The sequence below is a fragment of the Ornithorhynchus anatinus genome, chromosome 20 (assembly GCF_004115215.2).
Source record: "Ornithorhynchus anatinus isolate Pmale09 chromosome 20, mOrnAna1.pri.v4, whole genome shotgun sequence".
Taxonomy (NCBI): domain Eukaryota; kingdom Metazoa; phylum Chordata; class Mammalia; order Monotremata; family Ornithorhynchidae; genus Ornithorhynchus; species Ornithorhynchus anatinus.
The window spans coordinates 25475255-25493576 of NC_041747.1; the positions used below are offsets into that span (position 1 = coordinate 25475255).

Here is an 18322-nt window from a genome sequence, read left to right on the forward strand (position 1 = left end):
CAGACACATATCCTTCCTATAAGGAGCTTACAGTCTAGAGGATTAGAGGACTCATAATTAGACGACTAGACTAGAATGGTGTAGGTTGTTCGGAAGGCCAACTGGAATAAGAGAAACAGAGTAGAAAAATCCTCATCCATCACAGAAAGCACTCAATAACTACCAATGATGGATGAGGATTGTTCTACTGTGTTTCTGTTATTCCAGTTGCATCACAACTTCAATGTGTTTTTTTTTTAAAAAAAATACTTTAGGGAAACAAGCTGTACTTGGGGAATGTTAATTCTTCCCGAATTATTGTTGTACTTTCCCAAGCATTTACAAGAGGGCATTACACAGCAGGCCCTCAATATCAATACTACTATTACTAATCCTGATAACTTTATTTTCCTCCTGCACCAGTTTACTCACTGCTCCGCTCATCTCATCTATCTTGCCTCCGACCTCTTTCCTATGTCCTCCCCCTAGTCTGGAACTCCTTTCCCCTCCATATATGCCAGACCACCAACTCTCTCCAGGTTCAAAGCATTATTGAGCCTCTTCTCCATGAGGCCTTCCCTGATTAAGCTCTCTTTTCCCCGGCTCTCTCTCCCTTCTCTCCCATCTCTGCACTTGGATCTGTGACGTTTGGATGTTTGATATTCATCCCACCCCCAGCCCCCCAACCCTTATGTACATATCTTGAAATTATTCTAAATTACTTATTTATTCATATCAATGTCTGCATAAGACCATAAGCTCGTTATGGGCAGGGAATGTACCTGCTAATTCTATTGTGCTGTACACTTCCAAGCACTTAGAGTAGTGCCCTGTATCTACCCCAGCGCTTAGAACGGTGCTCGGCACATAGTAAGCGCTTAACAAATACCAACATTATTATAGTAAGCACTCAACAAATATAACTGATTGATTGATTTCCTACAGTATCAACTGAAATGACATAAACCAAAAGGAACTACTTTGAAATTCCCAAATATATTAATCATATATTTTACAGGATCAGGAAATAAATGAAGAACATTATGAGTTTAACATCAATGATTGGGAAAATAATATTTAAAGGTTATGGTAGAAGAAGAGTTAGGATGGAGTTTAGACCTAACGATCTAGAAGTCCAGTATGGGGAGTAACGCTTAAATTCTGCCCTGCTGGAGTTCTTTGAAAATATTATCATCATGGGAGATAAGGAGATTTGGGGAATGAGCTACACTTAGAGTTTTAGAAAGCATTTAACAAGATTTTATGTGAGAGATCAATAGCCTTACTAAGAGTCCCAGAACAAAAGGTGAAAAGAAGCACCCTGGGGAAAAAAAAAGACAACTGCAGGAGGTAAAGGAAAGACTTGGATAAAAGCTTTTTAAAGTTGGCAAAGTCAGTTTAGAAGACCCTAACTCATCTTAAGTGGGTACACTCATGTGTACATTTCTGGAGGGTAGGAAAAGTGTCTTTTTAGTGTCAACTCATTCTGGCTGAGACTTCTGCAATTCCACTTTCATTGAAGATATAAATGGTGTCTATTTTTTTTTAATATGGTATTTGTTAAGTACCTACTCCGTGCTGGGCACTGTTCTTGTGCTGGGTAGATACAAGTTAATCAGGTTGGACATAGTCCATGTCCTGCATAGGTCTCAAACTCTTAATCCCCATTTTAGAGAGGAGACCAAAGAAATGAAGCGACTTGCCCAAGGTCAAACCGCAGACATGTGACGGAGCTGGGGCTAGAACCCAGGTCCTTCTGACTCCCAGGCCGGTGCTCTTTCCACTAGGCCGTGCTGTTTGTCAAAGCATTTTAATAGAGGTGGGCACAACAGTGATAGAGAACTCTGGCATACTGACATCAAGAACAGAGCGGCTCACAAGAAAAGAGACGAACAGGCAAAACAGAAAACAACACCAAGTCACTGCAGATGTTAAACACAACACAAAAAGGGACAACCTTTTTCTTTGCCCCAAGTGGGCGGGACGGAGTATCCTGCATTGGCCTCTCTCTCTCTTCCTCTCCCACAAACTTACACACTCAGAGAACTTCACCATCGGTGGTGTCTTCTTGAAGACAACTACACATATAATTCGGGACTCTGTAGAGAAAAATGTCACTCTGAATTACCTTTAAATAACCTACTGACCATAGGGCAATTTTTCCATAAGATGAGGTTTCTTTCGAGAACACAGTCACTGCATTTTAGAAAAAATGACTGAACTCTAACTTTCGAAGTAGAAGCTCGGGGAAGTCTTCCTGGGCAAGTCAACCGATTGGTTTATGATGATGTCACGTCTTAATTAGCAAGTTAGCAAGATGGCTGAACCCCAGGAGAATTCTCACAGAGCTCACGGTTTTCTGCTCTAATTAGCTGTGTGTTTCCCGCATGCGCTTCCAGGCTTCAGCACCTAGTTCTCAGCTCCTAGGTGAAAACTGAAGCATGTCTAATGCTGGGATTCGGAGGCTGCAGAATATTAAAATTATGGTTCCGGGGCCAGGCTAACGGTATTAGGCTTCTAGTGAAGTCTTTGAAAATATCCGAGGACCGAAGTCCTCATTCTTACTAGAGCTCAGATTAATTTGTAATAGCTTAATTAGTTGAGAATACAACTAGCATTTTCCATTCTCCGTTTCTTTAAATTGTCGCTCTTTGAATTTGTAAGGAAGCATTTTCTGAGTTCCCCCAGGGCGCTTAGCTGTAAATTGCTACTGAACTATTGATTCTCTAAACTCCCCAGGACAATTTATCGCTGTACATTATGCTTCTGTTGCTCATGTTCTTGTGTTATTTTTTATGGTTTTACGCTTCAATTCTTGGTGCTTACTATTTATCTGTATTCCTCCACTACATTGCTAGTTCTGCAAGGTTAGGGTCAGAGTCTTGTCTTTCTTTTCAAATCTCTTTTGGAGCAGGCTCACTGCTGTACCCATGAAAATTCCAACATAATTCCAATTAATGTCAAATCTTCAATATCCTATGTCCAAAAATCTAAATTCAAAGGTATTACCATATGCATTCATTAAAAGAAGCAGCGATAAATATGAAACAGATATAAGAAATTCAAGAATAGAGATTTTGATCCTTTAATTTTCCTTACACTCTGGTGTAACATTTGTCAAAGGATTTGGTATCTTGGCAGTCATGTGCCGGTAATATAATAAGATTCTGGACTTTTATGCAGATGTTAATGACCTAATGAAAGGAGTCAATGGGCTTGCCAATTTTTAAGCATCCTTTTGATTGTGTGGTCTTTTAAATGTCAGACTCACATAAAAACTGATGATCAAAAAATATTGAGTTATACTCTCATTGCCTATGTCTGTCATGAAGCATTCTAAGTAATTAAGCACGTCTTTTAAAACACTTCTAAATAATTAATTTTATTTTGTTCCCTCTTACTAATTATTCAGTAGTGTCATGTATTATTAATAATTGATAATACTCCATTATACCCTGCCTCTTATGAGATCAAAGCTCATCACAACAGTATCTCAATTAACTACACAATGTTCCTTGAGATAAGTGGACTTTTAAAAAAAAAAAAATTGTTGATCAAGAAGCCATTTAATACTGCAGACCATGAAATTTGGACTAGGCCTTAAGTACATTATTGAGGCCTGAATAAAAATGGAATGATAATGGATAACTGGCTACCTGAATATAGTTTACCAGGTGCCCATTCTTCAGTATTTATTGTGTGACCTTGGTCTTCAATATTTATTGTGTGATCTTGGGTAAGTCACTTTACCTCTCTGGCCCTCAGTTTCCTCACCTGTAAAATGGGGAGAAGAGAGGTTGTGGACCTCATGAGTCTTGACTATAAACTCATATGGGCAAGGAACGTGTCTGTGAATTGTGTTGTATCGCACTCTCCCAGGACCTTAGTACAGTGCTCTGTACAGAGTAAGTTCTCAATAAATATGACTGATTGACTGACAGGGACTGTGTCCAATCTGATCACCTTGTATCTGCCCCTGCTTGGTACACACTTAATGCGTGCCACAATTGTGACTATTAGTGAGTGTCCACCACGTGCTTGCTCTAGCCATGAACAAGCACGTCCATCTAGCTGCCCCATAAGGGCGGTCGTATCTATCCTTGCGTTTAGCTGAACCCCTCTGTTAGTGATCCTCGCGTCCCCACGTTGGTCAAGATTTGTGATTGCTGTGCCTGGGCCATAGGTCCTGCTGAATCCTGGGCCACAGAGGACATTGCCACCCAGCACCGTCTCAGCCAAACTGAGGGCCTTCGAATCGACAGAAAAGTGAATGAGTAGGATTTCTGACCCGAGCAGGTGTGGAACCTCTGTCCAAAAGCCGCCATTCTGCTGCTCCCCGCCTACAGATGATGATGCTACTGATGCCTGTTTACTTGTTTAGATGTCTGTCTCCCCCATTCTAGACTGTGAGCCCATTGTGGGCAGGGATTGTCTCTATGTGTTGCTGAACTGTACTTCCCAAGCGCTTAGTGCAGTACTCTGCACACAGTCAGTCAATTTGACTTCTTGACACCAAGATTCGCAGACTAAGTCCCACTTTTCCTCATCTCCCACTCCCTTTTGCATCACCCTGACTTGCTCCCTCTGCTCTTCCCCCCTCCCAGCCCCACACCACTTATGTACCTATCACTAATTTTATTTATTTGAATTGATGCCTCTTTCCCCCTTCTAGACTGTAAGCTCACTGTGGGCAGGGAATGTCACTGTTTATTGTTGTACTGTACTTTCCCAAACGCTTAGTACAGTTATCTGCCCATATGAGCACTCGATATATACAATTGAATGAATCCTAAAGCTACCCCACGATTCTACGATCAATCAAATGCACAATTTAAGGGGTCTTGACCCTTTCCCCCATCACCCTTGGAGTAAATGGGAGCTGGGGGCAGGGTGGGGATAAGACCCAGTCCTGTTCAAGTGTTCTACGCTGCCGTGCCTGAGGTTGTGACCTAGAAACTAGTGTTTCCATCTCAACTGGCTACAAATCATCCGGGAGCTGCTGTAAACTGAAGTCAACATCTTTAGGGCCATTCCACAAGATGACACGCCCATGATTATGAACTGCTTAGCTGAGTCCGCTTAGCCCCTCGAGCGGGCAATAATAATGATGGCATTTGTTAAGTGCTTATTCATTCATTCATTCATTCAATAGTATTTATTGAGCGCATACTATGTGCAGAGCACTGTACTAAGTGCTTGGCATGTACAAATCGGTAACAGATACAGTCCCTGCCCTTTGACAGGCTTACAGTCTAATTGGGGGAGACGGACAAACAAAAACAATAAATAGAATCAAGGGGATGAACATCTCATTAGTTACTAGGTGCCAAGCACTGTTCTAAGCACTGAAGCACTATTCTAAGCACTGGGGCACTGTTCTATGACACCTGAGGAAGACAGAAGTTAGGTACCAGCCTGGATCAGAGAAACCCTTCACCCAAACCAAAGATTTACACCAGCAATGCCGAGCTGAACGCTATCACTGTATTCTACTCCCTTGGCCGGACACTACCCAACTCCACACAGTTCTACAAAGAGGTGGAAAATGGAATCCCAAAGGCCAGCATGGCTCTGTAAAGAATGGAGGCGACCTGTCAAATAATGATCAGAAATCCTGCCATTATTATGTGACTATCCATTACGTAGAATATCACCTGTATCGGGCCCCACGCACACCCCACATCCGCTCACGAAGAGTCTGCTTCATCAGCCAGAGCAGGGGGTGAGGAGGGAAAGCGGGGATTGTTGGGTCTGCGTCTGCTCGCAGTCCCTCCTCTCTTACTGCCCCCAGCGATCACCGAGCTGCCAAGGAGTGGAACTTCCAGTCAACACGGGGACATGGGATTTCACGGGAGCTGGGTAGTCATGGTGATAAACACCTAGGTTTCTCAAACGATCAATCCATCAGTGGTATTTATTGAACGCTTACTATGTGCGGAGCACTGTACTAAGCACTTGGGAGAGCACAATACAAACAGAATTAACCAGCACCCTCACCCTCAGTCCCAAGCACTTAGGTCCACATCCTTACAATAATGATAATAATAATAATAATGGGATTTGTTAAGTGCTTACTACGTGCCAGGCACTGTTCTAAGTGCTGGGGTAGATACGAGGTAATCAGGTTGTCCCACATGAGACTCACAATCTTAATCCCCATTTTCCAGATGAGGAAACGGAGGCACAAAGAAGTGACTGACCCAAGGTCACACAGCAGACAAGTGGCAGAGTCGGGATTAGAACCCATGACCTCTGACTCCCAAGCCCGGGCTCTTTCCGCTAAGCCACGGTGCTGCTTCCCCTATCTGTAATTATTTTAAAGTCTGTCTACTTCAGTAGAATGGAAATTCCTTGAGGGCAGGGATCTCATCTACTCTGGCACATAGTAAGCGCTTAATTATTGTTGGTATTTGTTAAGCGCTTACTATGTGCCGAGCACTGTTCTAAGCGCTGGGGTAGACATAGGGGAATCAGGTTGTCCCACGTGGGGCTCACAGTCTTAATCCCCATTTTACAGATGAGGGAACTGAGGCACAGAGAAGTTAAGTGACTTGCCCACAGTCACACAGCCGACAAGTGGCAGAGCTGGGATTCGAACTCATGAACCCTGACTCCAAAGCCCATGCTCTTTCCACTGAGCCACGCTGCTTCTCCATGAATACCATAATGAATACCATAATTATTAATAACAATAATAATAATAATGTTGGCATTTGTTAAGCACTTATTATGTGCAGAGCACAGTTCTAAGCGCTGAGGTAGACACAAGGGAATCAGGTTGTCCCACGTGGGGCTCACAGTCTTAATCCCCATTTTACAGATGAGCTAACTGAGGTACAGAAAAGTTAAGTGACTTGCCCACATCACACAGCTTACAAGTGGTGGAACTGGGATTCGAGCCCATGACCTCTGACTCCCAAGCCCGTGCTCTTTCCACTGAGCCACACTGCTATTAATAGTATTCTTTACCAACCTCTAAAGACAGTGTTCTTTTCACAGAAAGTGCTCAATAAATTCCATTGATTGATTGATTCATAGCACTGAGGACTGAGAAAGGGGTGGGAGAACGAGGATGTGCCTGCCTCCAGGCCCAGCCTCTCCGGCTGACCCGATGATGTTCCCTTTGGACGGGCCGGGGGGTTGCGGATGGTGCTGCCCCTCACATCTCCATTTTTCTAGTTCAGGAATAGATTATCTACAGCCACAGACCCGCATCTTTACGAGCTTGCTACAGTGAAGCTGTCTGAAAAACAACTTGCTCGAAAAGTGCTGTTTTCTTCTCTTTTGCATGTTTGATTTGAGGGTGCCTTTGTTTCCACTGGTTGTTTCCACCCTTACAACCTCAAATTATATTAAGGCTTCCTCTGTATCAATTTAGTAGAGTTCGAGGCTGTTAAAATTCACTCTGGAAATCTGAGATTAATATTTAAAATGCAATATTCTCTTGTCTCAAATGACAGGCATCTAAAGATAAGCAATTTTCCTATTGTTATCAAGAGTTATCATGTTTAACCAAGTGCGATGATCTCAAGAAGTATTTTCCTCTTCCTTTTACATCTGTTAGATACATCTGTTATAGTAGGTTTTCTCTGTGTTAAATAAAACAACCATTTTCTTTTTAAACCGCAACGTTGTAACTTTTTCCCTCAAGAGAATTAGCGCACGTATGAGCCTGCAACTTGCATTCTTTAATTGTTTTATCAACGCTCTTTTAGACATGAATGCAAAAACCCAGCTTGAAATCTCAACTAAATTAATGAAATCCAGTTCAGGAAAAAAAAAAAATGCCCCCAGACAGCAACAATGAATGCCAAGTTTCAGCTCTAACTGAATTTTGGAAAATACCTAAGGGAACTACTTATAGATCCTTGTTTTGCAGGCCTTTTAGATGCTTGACAATACATGTAATTTTATCCAGAAAAGTTTCTCTTCATACAAGTTGTAAAACATACAAAACCCAAACTTAAAATATACAGAGTTCCCCTAGCGAAATAAAGTGGTCAGCACTTACCTGTTGCTGTAAGATCTTGTTTCTCCATCTCCACATGCTGCCCCATTCATATTTCTTGGTATTTTAATTTGTCTAGGAAAAAACCTAGCTGTGTAGAATGTCTGCATTATAATCGTCTCCCTAGACCTTTACTCTGGACTGAAGATATTGATGTAATTGATGTGATTTTACTGTGCGGATCTGCCTGCCTCGTCACTTGGGCACCGAACTCAACTCTGCTGAATCCACCCTCTATTGCTGAACTGCAGAAATCTAAATTGGTGGCTCTCAGCCTTCAGGTGATGGTAGTTTACCTTTAAGGGCCCTGAACCCTTTTTCCATTTTACTTCAATTGTGGAGAATGACCACCTGGCAAGAAGAAGCCCAGCGGAAAGAACACGGACCTGGGAGTGAGAGAACCAGGATTCTAATTCTGGCTCTGCCACTTGTCTGCTGTGTGACCTCGGGCAAGTCGCTCAACTTCTCTGTGCCTCCATTACCTCAGGTGTCAAATGGGAATTAGGACCGTGAGCCCCATGTGTGATACGGACTGGGTCACTTCACTTCTCTGTGCCTCAGTTCCCTCATCTGTAAAATGGGGATTAAGACTGTGAGCCTCACGTGGGGCAACCTGATTACCCCGTATGTACCCCAGCGCTTAGAACAGTGCTGTGCCCATAGTAAGCACTTAACAAATACCACCGTTATTATTACTATTATTATGGGAGAATATATGGGAAAACGTTTCGCACTCCCCAGAAAAAGTCTAGAGCGGGCAAGAAGAGGAGGAGGAAGAACAGGAAGCATCATGGCCTAGTGGATAGAGCACAGGCCCGGGAGTCAGAAGGACCTGGGTTCTAATCCCGGCTCTGCCACTTGTCTGCTGTGTGACCCTCGGGCAAGTCACCTCTCTTCTCTGGGCCTCAGTTCCCTCATCTGTAAAATGGGGATTAAGACTGTGAGCCCCACGTGGGCCAGGGACCGTGTCCAATTTGATTAGCTTGTAATTACCGTGCTTGGCACTTGGTGAGCACTTCATAAATACCATTATTATGATCTATGCCGGCTTTTAGAATAGCACTTGACATATAGCAAGCATTTAACAAATACAGACTGGTGAGAAAAGGTGAGAGGAGGAGGGCAAAGAGGCCAAGGAGGTAGGGGAGAGAAAGGGAAGGGGGGCAGAGACAAAGAGAAGGGAGAAGCAGCGTGGGTCAGTGGAAAGAGCCTGGGCTTGGGAGTCAGAGGTCATGAGTTCGAATCCCTGGCTCTGCCACTTGTCAGCTGTGTGACTGTGGCAAGTCACTTCACTTCTCTGTGCCTCAGTTATCTCATCTGGAAAACAGGGATTAACCGTGAGCCCCACGGGGGACCACCTGATTACCCCGTATCTCACTCAGCGCTTAGAACAGCGCTCTGCACAGAGTAAGCGCTTAACAGATACCAGCATTATTATTATTATTGCTATAAGGGGGAGGAAGATGGGATTCTGGAACTCGGTCCACCCGTTCCAACCCCTGCTCCAAGGTCCACTGTGAGGGGGGAGTCCGGGGCCCTTCGTGGCCTCCCGGCCCTTGACCCCCTGGGCCTCCCATCCCCGGGGAGGGGGGGACTCCAGGAGCCCGGGCTTGGGAGCCAGAGGTCATGGGTTCGAATCCCCGCTCTGCCACTTAGCTGTCTGACTGTGGCCAAGTCACTTCACTTCTCCGTGCCTCAGTTCCCTCACCTGTAAAATGGGGATGAAGACTGTGAGCCCCACGGGGGACGTCCCGATGACCCTGTATCTCCCCCAGCGCTTAGAACAGTGCTCTGCACATAGTCAGCGCTTAACAAATACCGACATTATTCTTATTTTTCTCCTCCGGGAAGGGAGCCGGGGTTGGGGGGCAGGAGAGGGGGATTACCTTGGCCGCTGCGGGTGGGATGTGGGGGGTGTCGGGGCCGGCGGGGGGGACCCGCCCCATCCCCGCCCCTGCGGCGGCCGCGCCCGTTACCGCCGGGCGGCCCGGCCGCGTGGTCCTCGTTGCCATGGGGACGCGGCCCCCGTTGCCATGGGGACGCGGCCCCCGGGCGGAGGAGCCGGACCGCCGCCCGCCGTTACCATGGAGACGCCCGGGGCATCGGCCCGCCTGCAACGCGCCCGCGGGGCAGGCGGGAATAATAATAATGTTGGTATTTGTTAAGCGCTCCCTATGTGCAGAGCACTGTTCTAAGCGCTGGGGGAGATACAGGGTCATCGGGTGGTCCCACGTGAGGCTCACAGTCTCCATCCCCATTTTTACAGATGAGGGAAGTGCGGCCCAGAGAAGTGAAGTGACTTGCCCGCAGTCACACGGCTGCCAAGTGGCAGAGCCGGGATTCGAACCCATGATCCCTGACTCCCAAGCCCGTGCTCTTTCCACTGAGCCACGCTGCTTAATAAGAATAATAATGATAATTCTTAATAATAAGAAGAATGTTGGTATTTGTTAAGCGCTTACTATGTGCAGAGCACTGATCTAAGCGCTGGGGGAGATACAGGGTCATCAGGTCGTCCCACGTGAGGCTCACAGTCTTCATCCCCATTTTCCAGAGGAGGTAACTGAGGCACAGAGAAGTGAAGGGACTTGCCCACAGTCACACAGCTGACAAGTGGCAGAGCCATGAATCGAACCCATGACCTCTGACTTCCAAGCCCGGGCTCTTTCCCCTGAGCCACGCTGCTTCTCTAATAAGAATAATGTTGGTATTTGTTAAGCGCTTACTATGTGCAGAGCACTGATCTAAGCGCTGGAGGAGATACAGGGTCATCAGGTGGTCTCCCATGAGGCTCACCCAAGCTTGAAGTCGGGGGCCGGGGTTGTTCAGGGTGGTGGGCGGGGACACGGTAATAGGAATAATAATGATCTCGGTGTTTGTTAAACTCTATGTGCCAGCCACTGTACTAAGGGCTGGGGTACTTACAGGACACAGTCCCCGTCCCACGTGGGGCTCACAGTCTGAATCCCCATTTTACAGATGAGGGAACTGAGGTGCAGAGAAGTGAAGTGGCTTACCCAAGGTCACGCAGCGGACAGCAACAACAACAATAATGTTGGTATTTGTTAAGCGCTTACTATGAGCCGAGCACTGTCCTAAGCGCTGGGGTAGATTCAGGGTCATCAAGTTGTCCCACGTGAGGCTCACAGTCTGAATCCCCATTTTACAGATGAGGGAACTGAGGCCCAGAGAAGTGAAGTGACTTGCCCACAGTCACACAGCTGACAAGTGGCAGAGCCGGGATTCGAACCCATGACCTCTGACTCCCAAGACCAGGCTCTTTCCACTGAGCCACGCTGTTAAGCTCTCAATAAATATGACTGAATGGTTGAATAAATGAATAAAAGACCTTTGCCCCTTGTCTGCTGCTTGACCTTGGGCGAGTCACTTCACTTCTCTGTTTCTCAGTTGCCTCATCTGTAAAATGGGGATTTAAGCTGTGAGCACCATGTGGGATGTGGACTATGTCCAACGTGATTAGTTTATATCTACCCCAGCACTTAGTACAGTGTTCGGCGTAGAGTAAGTGCTTAACAAATACCGTAAAAGAAAAACCTGCTCACTCTCCTCCAGGATTTTATAATCCAATGCAATGAATGATATATCCCTAAATCTCTAAGATGTATGCCAAGGAGGAAAATCAGAAAGAAGAGGGAAAAGAACATCACCTAACTGGTTCAGATGAAACATGGATATTTCTGCTAGTACCTATATCCTTGCCCTTGAATTGACTAGGAAAACCATGATTTTCTTTTTTTTTTTCTTTTTGCCATAAATGCTTCCAGCAAAGAGAGAGGTGGGTTATCGTTCCCAGATGATGCATCCTCCATGCCTTTTTTCCTTCTTTATTCTTAGATAAGAGCTCATTTGCATTTTTTCATTTGGGGTGCATATTGATGAAAATGGCTTAGGCGAATCAGAATTTTAAACCAGGAGACAGAAAGAAAAGGGGAATGTTCAATCCACTCTGTTAAATCTTCCCTAACGGTACTCAGGAGATTGGAGATCGAGATCAGCAACAGTCATGTCATTTGATAGGCCCGCAGTAAACTCAAAAGTCTATCTTGAAATATTTATTTCTTGTGAGTGGAAAATTATGGATCTCTTAAGATTTCCTTTTTCTGTCTTATACATAATGAAGCAGTCATAGCTTGAGGATCTGTATAAAAATAACCCGAGCATTTTGACTGAAATTACAGAATGCAAATAGCAACAACACTCCTCTAATATCACTCTGGGTAAAAGGATGCCATTATAATCGCAATCAAAATATAGGGCATTCTTTCATCTCGTGACAAAGTAATACTCAAAACTGAAGTCTGGAGGTAACATTAATATCCAATTTCAACCTTTGCCACACCATGATGAATTAGACCCTGCATTACCTAGGACACTTTGCAAAATGACATGACTCACTGCACTGAAGATATTGACATATCACTTCACAGGGTAACGTCACACAACTCCAAGTCAACAAATACGGTAGTTAATTTAGAAGGGAGATCAGTCCGCCTTGAGAACACGACAACTTAATGAGGTTTGAACGGCCTCGGCAAAAGGGTTTTTCAAAGCAAAGGGAAAGAACCAAAAGACAGAGCCGATCGTTTAGAAGGAATAGTCACGAAAGCGCCTGGGCAATCGTCGACAATGTACTCCAGGGATTCTTTGGCACGACTACATCATAATCCCTCCCTTTTTTCTACGGCAGAGGCAGATTTACTTGCTGTCCGGTACGGTGGGTTACCAAGCAAGACTCTGGGAGGATCTGGAAATCGTCTTGGGAGCAACCTGTTGTTCCGAGTGGTTGCCAATGCATTCATTCCTTCACTCTCTGTAACTTGGCAATGACTCACACGTTAGGGAAACTGGAGAGACTATAAAATGAGGGAGGGACATAATGTAGGGTCCGGATTGACGGCTGCAGGATCGCAGTTGACACCCCCGACCCCCGAAGGAAGATCAACCAGGAGACCCTTCATCATCATCTTTGTAATAATGGCATTTTTAAAGCATTTACTATATGCAAAGCACTGCACTTTTAAAAACCTATCTTTGGTAAGTTCTTATTATGTGTCAGGTACTGTACTAGGTGCTGGGGTAGTTACATGCTAAACATTCATTCTTTCATTCATTCGATCGAATTTATTGAGTGCTTCCTGTGCGCGGAGCACTCTGCTATCCGCTTGGGAGAGGACAATGCAACAATAAACAGACACATTCCCTGCCCACGGCAAGCTTTCGGTCTAGAGGATCGTAATCAGGTTGGACGGAGTCCATGTCCCACATGGGACTCCCACTCCTAATCTCCCTTTTGCGGATGAGGTATCTGAAGCATTGAGAAGTTAAATGACTTGCCCGAGGTCATATAAGAGAGATTAGAACCCAGGTCCACTGCATTAAGTGCCGGGGTAGATAGAAGACAATCAGGCCAGACAAAGTCTCTGTCCCACATGGGATTCACAATCTAAAGAGGAAGGAGAACAGGTATTTAAAATCACCATTTTAATTTCCTCATAGTGGCATTTAAGTGCATACTACGTGCCAAGCACTGTACTAAGCAATACAGCAGATAGAAGATAATCACTGACTGAATGACTTTACATACAAGAAGTTCCCAGTTCAAAGATGAACACTCAAGGATCTGATTTAGCAGTTTAGACTGACACTGTTCATGAATGTTCTCCACAGAATGTAACTGTATTAAGTAAATAAGGCAGTCAAATTTTCTATGTGGACTGAACACCATAGACTCAATAAAAGGGACAGTCTTCCTTCTTTTTTGTTGTTTTATGGTATTTGTTAAATGCTCACTATGTGCCAGGCACTGTACTAAGCAATGAAGCAAATACAAGCTAATCAGGTTGGACACAGTTCTCGTCCCACATGGAGCTCAGAGTCTTAATCCCCATTTTCCAAGGGAGGAAGCTTTCGTATTTGAAATGATGTCAAATTTTCTCAGTACCGACAGAGCTGGGACAGTTGTGCTTCTGTATGTTGTGGGAAAAGAATCGAAACTTGAACCCAGCACCCTAGCTAGCGGCTCAGAAGATCGTGGCCTGAAATTCCTGCTTTCCCAAATCCACCAGACGTCTGCTCTCCCTAGGTGGAAGCCCATCTAAAATCCCATCTCCTCCAGGTGGCTTTCCAGGTTCGGTTTTATCTACCTGTGGATCAGTGACCGGTCTCCTAAGATAATAGAACCCAGTGCCAGCATCGGCTCTATATCGACACTGAAAATTTGTTATGCCTAGTGTTTGTGGGTTGCAGGTTGCTCCATAACTCAGTCTTTAGAATAACTATAGTCTGAAGCATTTTATTGACTCTCCCATGTGGTTTTGAGAAATATTCACTTCTATGATGTAGTCAGGTGCTTAGTACAGTCCTCTAAACCAGAGTAAACGCTCAATAAATATAAACGCTCAATAAATACCATTTAGTGATTGTAGTCATCAATATTTGGAACTTTTTTTAAGGTTTTCAAGATTGTTAGTGGGCTTTTGAGTTGGAAGACCTGAAAGGACATTAAACAACGGGTGCCACCTTCCACATTACAAAGTCAAGTATTACATACCCAAGGGTAAAGAAAACCGTCCACTAGATTGTAAGCTCCTTGTGGGCGGGGATTGGGTTTACCAACTGTATTGTCTTCTCTCAAGTGCTTAGTACAGTCCTCTGCACACAGTGCTTACTCAATAAATACCATATATTGATTGACTGATTGACCTGCTACGCAGGCTTGCTCAACAATATTGGTGATGAGGGGAGGTTAAAAAAAAACGCGCTTAATTCTCACACAATTTACTCTTTGATTATGGAACAAACCTAAGAATAAAGTTCTGATGAAGTTCCCATGTAGGAACACCAGCTAGAGCCCAGGTCTTCTGCAGCAGTCAATCTGCTTTTCTTAGGTCTATATTCCTGGAAAGAGGTCTTGGTGTTGTCCCTTAATCTTTCCTGTATCTAATGTTAAAGCAAAGATTAGATCTGCTGAGCCACACTGGGAATTAAATCCCCATTGTGATTCTAGGAACACAATATTCTGCCTAGAATCTTGCCAGTATCAAAGTGTTTTGAGATGACATGATACTTCCCTTATTTTCTCTCTTTCCTTTGTTCCCATTCCCTGTCCTCTCTTTCTCTTGCTTTATCCTCCTCACTGTCTCTCCGTCTCCCTCTTTCTTCATCTCTCTCTCCTTTTCCCCCTTTCCTCTTTTCTCTCTCTCTCACTCTCTCCCTCATCCACCATCTCTTTCCTCTTTCTCTCCCCCTTCCCATATATACGCATAAGAGAAAAGCGATGCATCTCCGAAAAGAAAAATACTGAATATAATACAACCCTTTTCCCTGTCACAATTTTTTGCTTAGAGAAGGCTTTGGAGGATCAGAAAGCAAACAGACTCCGTAAAAATAATTCAATAATTGAAAGGGTGATGATGAAAGGAGTAAATATATCGAGCACGTCTGAACAGTGAGTTAAGAAGAATAAAGTGCATCACCTGGAAGACCTCTTCTTTGACGGAGTGGGCTAAAAGCTTGTCCTGCTGTCCTGGTTCTACTGCAAGAACTGGAGCATATTGGCTGATTTTTTTTCCCATTTCAGGTTTCTAAAGAATTTGAGAGCCCTGGAGTAATGGCTGAACACTCCATGACTCAAGAGGAATGACGGACACCAGTATCACCGAAGAAGATCAGATGAGAATCAAATCAAAGCTATCCATTGAAGAAATCATTCAGTCAGTCAATTAATAGCATTTATTAAGCATCTACTGTGAACGGAGCACTGTACAAAATGCTTAGGAGTGGCGTGGTGGATAGAGCAGTGGCCTGGGAGTCAGAAGATCCTGGGTTCTAATCCCCACTCTGCCAGCTGTCTGACCTTGGACAAGTCACTTAACTGCTGTGTGCCTCAGTTATCTCATCTGTAAAATGGGGATCAAGACTGTGAGCCCCACATGGGACAGGGACTGTGTCCATCCCGATTTCATTGTATGTAACCCCAGCGCTTTGGTTCAGTGCCTGCACGATGTAAGTGCTTCCCAAATACCATTTTTATTATTATTACAATATAATTAGTCGACATGATTCCTGCCTTTAAGGAACTTACATTCTCCGTACTGTTTATAAAGACTGAAAGCGCCCGAGATGGAGACTATCTATCCCAGAGGGCCAGGGGACCTGTTTAAGAAAATCCACAATGTAGGAAAATGGCTGCAGTTGAGCAAAGAAAAATGCACATTATACTGCCAGAAATAAATCTCAGCGGTGAGTTACACTGGCTTGTGGAATTAGGGCTGAAATGAATGATGGACATTTTTAAAATTTAATCATCTAAAATTGGACCAGCAAGAAGCCCTGCAAATATGTTGTGTGGAAACAAACCCCTTGAGAGTGACCTCAGAGGTCTCATTTTCTATTTACTTTATTTTTTATGCTACAACCTCTCCTCATTCAAAGGCCAGAGGCGGACCTGAAAGAGTCGAAGGGAGAAAGAAATTCATTATGATAAACAAATATAAAGGAGCCGACCTTCAGAAGATCAACAGAGATAGATCAAGAGATCAAAAGATAAATAGCTCTGCCTCAGATATGCATCAACCTCATTTGGAAAAGAGCCTTGCAAACCTCCTTAATGCCAATTTGAAGTTTCCTTTTATATTCACTATTATCCCAGTCCATTATTAATACACAGCATTTGAGTGACTTGACTTTGCATATGCCAATTAGTAAATGAGAGCATTAATAAAAATGTTAAATGGAATGATTTATTTTTGTTGTGCATTCCAAATAGGAGATGACTCTGCAGAGCACAAGTCCCTGGAAAGATTATCTGCCTGTTTTATTTTTTACATATTATATGGATAATTGTGATTACTTGATAACCGCAACTACCATGGACACCGAAAAAAATCACCCACCCATCATCATCACCAAAGATACATAATTAAGCATTTTTTAGTGCTTAAAGTGAGTGAAATAGACAAGGTTCAACTTGAGGAATAAACAAGAATCAGCAGAATAAAACAGGCAAGCTTGAGCTGGACAGAACTAGGAGACAATTGGACGATATCGAATCAGAGCATCATCGTAATTATCATCATCATCAGTGGTACTTACTAAGCACTGTACTAAGGACTTGGAGAGCAAAGACACAGAATCAAGATACAGCCCGGTGTGGGCAGGGATTGTCTCTCTTTACTGCTGAATTGTACTTTCCAAATGCTTAGTACAGTGCTCAGCACACAGTAAGTGCTCAATAAATACGATTGAATGCAGACACAGACTACCACCTTCCAGAAGTTTACAATCCAATGGGGTGGGCAGACAATATTTATCTACACTAACAAATTCAAAAAGTTCAATTACTGGTTATTTGGTTAAATTGTGTCTTCTATTGAAAAAATCCACCCTCATTTTCCCCTCTAGACTGTAAGCTCTTTGCAGGCAAGAATCAAGTCTACCAACTCTAATGTATTGCACTCACCCAAGCACTTACTACAGTCTTCTGCACTCAATAAGTACTCCTTAAAAACTGCAAATCAGATGTGCTGAAAACTGAATATGCTTTTCGATCAACTTTCTCATATGCCTTTGATAGGGATTGTCATCAGGCAAGATAACCCCCAGAAAATGTTTCATTGGGAAGGCACTGTTTTGAGAATATAAGTATGTTTAGGGAAGGTTCAGAAGAGTTACTGGGGGTAGGAGAGACGAGGGGAGAGAGAAAAAGAGTACTGAAAATCTGATGGTGGATAAGGAACAAGGAATTATTCAGTTGATTTATGCAGAAAAATGTATCAGAGGGATTATCAGCGAAGCTCAACACGATGCAAGAAGCTTCTGAAACGAGACCGTTCTGCCAATTACAGAAATATGTAGAGAAAGATTAGTTACTGTTCATTTTCAGGCTAGTCAGTTTGAGTGCAAAATAACAAAAAAAGGAAAAACACCTTGTTTAGAAGGAGGAAGTTTCTTTAGTGATAGGGAGATTTCTTTGCCCCATTTCCAGCCAGCATGGCCCTATCTGCAGACTGATGTAAACCCACCTGTAGCAGAAAGAGAAAGGGAGACTTCCTCCATGCCTACACCTCTCTCCCTCCCCTAGCCTCTCTAAGGGAGTCTAAGGATTAGTTCCCTGTCTAGAAAACCCCTATCTTGCATAGAGGAGAATAATAATGAAGATGAAATAGTATTTGTTCAGCCCAGTACTCAAAGCTGGAATAGATATGAGATAATCACAGTCCCTGTCCCACATGGGGCTTACAATCTAAATAGGAAGGAGAACAGACACTGAATCCCCATTTTACAGATGAGGGAATTGAGGCACAGAGACGTGAA

At 43.8% G+C, this 18322-nt stretch overlaps 1 protein-coding gene across 9 annotated transcripts in view; it reads right to left on the reverse strand.

The window, feature by feature from the left end:
* The window catches only part of DEUP1 (deuterosome assembly protein 1), a 62236-nt gene extending 52324 nt beyond the window's left edge, over positions 1–9912 (reverse strand). The window contains exons 1-2 of one of the 9 annotated variants that reach the window (XM_039914951.1): positions 7991–8114; positions 1937–2078 (exon numbers count right to left, since the gene is read on the reverse strand). In XM_039914951.1, coding sequence (XP_039770885.1) covers positions 1937–2078; positions 7991–8036 — 188 coding nt within the window. In that variant the 5' untranslated portion in view covers positions 8037–8114. Of the gene's footprint in view, positions 1–1936; positions 2079–7990; positions 8132–9873 lie in introns of those variants that run through there. The other 8 variants (XM_039914953.1, XM_039914954.1, XM_039914950.1 and 5 more) reach the window with 8 other exon arrangements.
* Positions 9913–18322: the final 8410 nt, after the last annotated feature.